Genomic DNA, 1,983 nt, shown 5'->3' on the forward strand with positions numbered 1-1,983 from the left:
TCTCATTTCCACTAAATTGTCTGTTGTCCCTACAGACCCTGGGACAGTGAGGGTGGGTATGCTTCAGCTCTAATGCAAGCAGTTAGAAATTAAAGAGCCAATTTGTGAAAATTTTTTAGAGAGATTTTTGCTAGAGAGCAGGTGCACTTGCCAGAGAGACAGAAAGCAAGAAGCCACTGCCGGGGGAGTGGGGGTGACCACACCACAATCCTTTCTCCTCCATTCTCTCAAGAGTCAAATATTTTGAGAGTCCCTTTCATCCCAAGCATCCTGTTCTCTAGGCTCACAGCAACTTCCCCACCTTCAGGACAGGAAGCCCCATGTTAGAACCTTCCTGAATCATTTACCGGGCCCGTAGCCAGAGCCCATAGCTTCACACTTCCCAGACTCTTCCCAGGGACAATCGCTCCTGCTCCCGCCCTTAGGGTTGCTGGGCAGATTCAGTGAGCCGGTGCACATGGCAGGTAATTGCCCGGGACTGCCTTGGCCTGGCCTTTGCAGACGAAAGAACAAATGGCCATTGCCAACAGCTCCCTGCGCTCACCCTCCCGACTAAGGGGGCCTTTGGTGCAGGCCGTGCTGTCAGATGGCATCTGAGAAGGTGACTGCTCTGGAGGCCCGAGTGCACGACGGGAGGTGGGATGAGAAAGGAGGGACTTCCGGGAAACATTTTTGTTGGGGAAAATACCCTAGGAGTCAAACATAAGAACTGTCTCTACCTGACCTGACCGCTTTTGGTGCTAAAGCCACAGACCTATGAGAAAGAGGAGGAGAAACATGGAGAGGAAGTCAGGAGTGAGTCCCAGAACTGGGGTGCATGGTACTCGCCAGGGTCAGCGAGGAGGCCATCGGGTGATAATCAAACATTCACTCACAAGTCGTCCTCACAGTGTACGACTCCTGACTAGTGTAAAAGCTTCCAAACCTCCAGCAGCTAACAAAGTAGCTGAGCCCTGAGGAGGTCCTGGCTGCAGCTGGTGGTACCCAGGGCTCCCAGGAGCCCCAGCTGAGCCTGCTGCCCTGGCCACACTTAGCACCGCTCACACCACCTTCCTAGCAAGCGCACAGCCCTCGGTTCAAACTTCTCCTGAGACTCTGGTCAAGACTCCGGGAAGAAATGTTTGCACTGGGTTTAGGAAACGGAACTTAGGTAAGACAGTGGGAAGGTCTGTCCAGGAGCAGGTGCCCGCCTAGCCTGAGCTCCGCAAAGCCCCAGCCAGTGCACACTGCGAGCCCCAGGGCTGCGGGTGGGAGGCCCGGCTCTGGGGTCACCCTACACCACCCAACCAAAAGCAGGGCAGGGTGGCGAGGACAGGCCACTCTGGTACAAGGCCAGGGATGGAGCCGGCGCTGCCGCATCCCTCAGGCCGCGCGGTGGCGACCTGGCACGGGGCGATCTGCATAAGAGGCACTGAAACAGCGCGTTCCTCTCCTGGAAAGCAGGCGCGGGGTGGCCTCTGCCCAACACCCTCTGGGCGGCTGAGCGCTGTGGCGACAGAGGGGAGGGGAGAAAGCAAAGCGCTCCTCTGGGAGTGAAGCGCTAGCTTGCCTGCTTCTCTCAAACTCCAGGTAACTTTCGCAGCAGGAAGCGGGCAAGCCCAGGCAGAGGAGAGCGCACTGGAGCGGAGAGGCAGGCAGTACTGTAGTTCGGGTCACCCGGGCTGAGGGCTAAGCCAGCAGGTGCTGCTACGGAGGCTCCGCTGGGACGCCACCGCGCCAGCGGATCCCCGGGACCCCTCCTCCTCCATGGCGGGCAGGCCCGGGCCCCGCGCTGCGCGCCCACCTTGGCGTAGCAGAAGCAGATAAGCAGGAGCGGCAGCAGGTAGCCGAAAACGAAGGGGCACACGACGTAGGCCTTCTTGTGGTGCTGGTTGGGCCACTGCTCCCAGCAGAAGGTCAGATTGCCGGCGTCCCGGTGGAAGAGGCGCTGGTGGTACGCCACGGGGGAAGCCATGGCGATGGACAGCGCCCCGGTGAAGCCCA

General features: G+C 59.1%; 1 protein-coding gene across 1 annotated transcript in view; it reads right to left on the reverse strand.

The window, feature by feature from the left end:
• GALR1 (galanin receptor 1) overlaps positions 1-1,983 on the reverse strand; it is an 18,273-nt gene that overhangs the window by 14,908 nt on the left and 1,382 nt on the right. Inside the window, exon 2 of the mRNA XM_006163900.1 lies at positions 1,784-1,855. Coding sequence (XP_006163962.1) covers positions 1,784-1,855 — 72 coding nt within the window. The remainder of the gene's footprint in view (positions 1-1,783; positions 1,856-1,983) is intronic.

The sequence above is a fragment of the Tupaia chinensis genome, unplaced genomic scaffold (genome assembly GCF_000334495.1).
Source record: "Tupaia chinensis unplaced genomic scaffold, TupChi_1.0 Scaffold143551_1, whole genome shotgun sequence".
In the NCBI taxonomy this organism is placed as follows: Eukaryota; Metazoa; Chordata; class Mammalia; order Scandentia; family Tupaiidae; genus Tupaia; species Tupaia belangeri.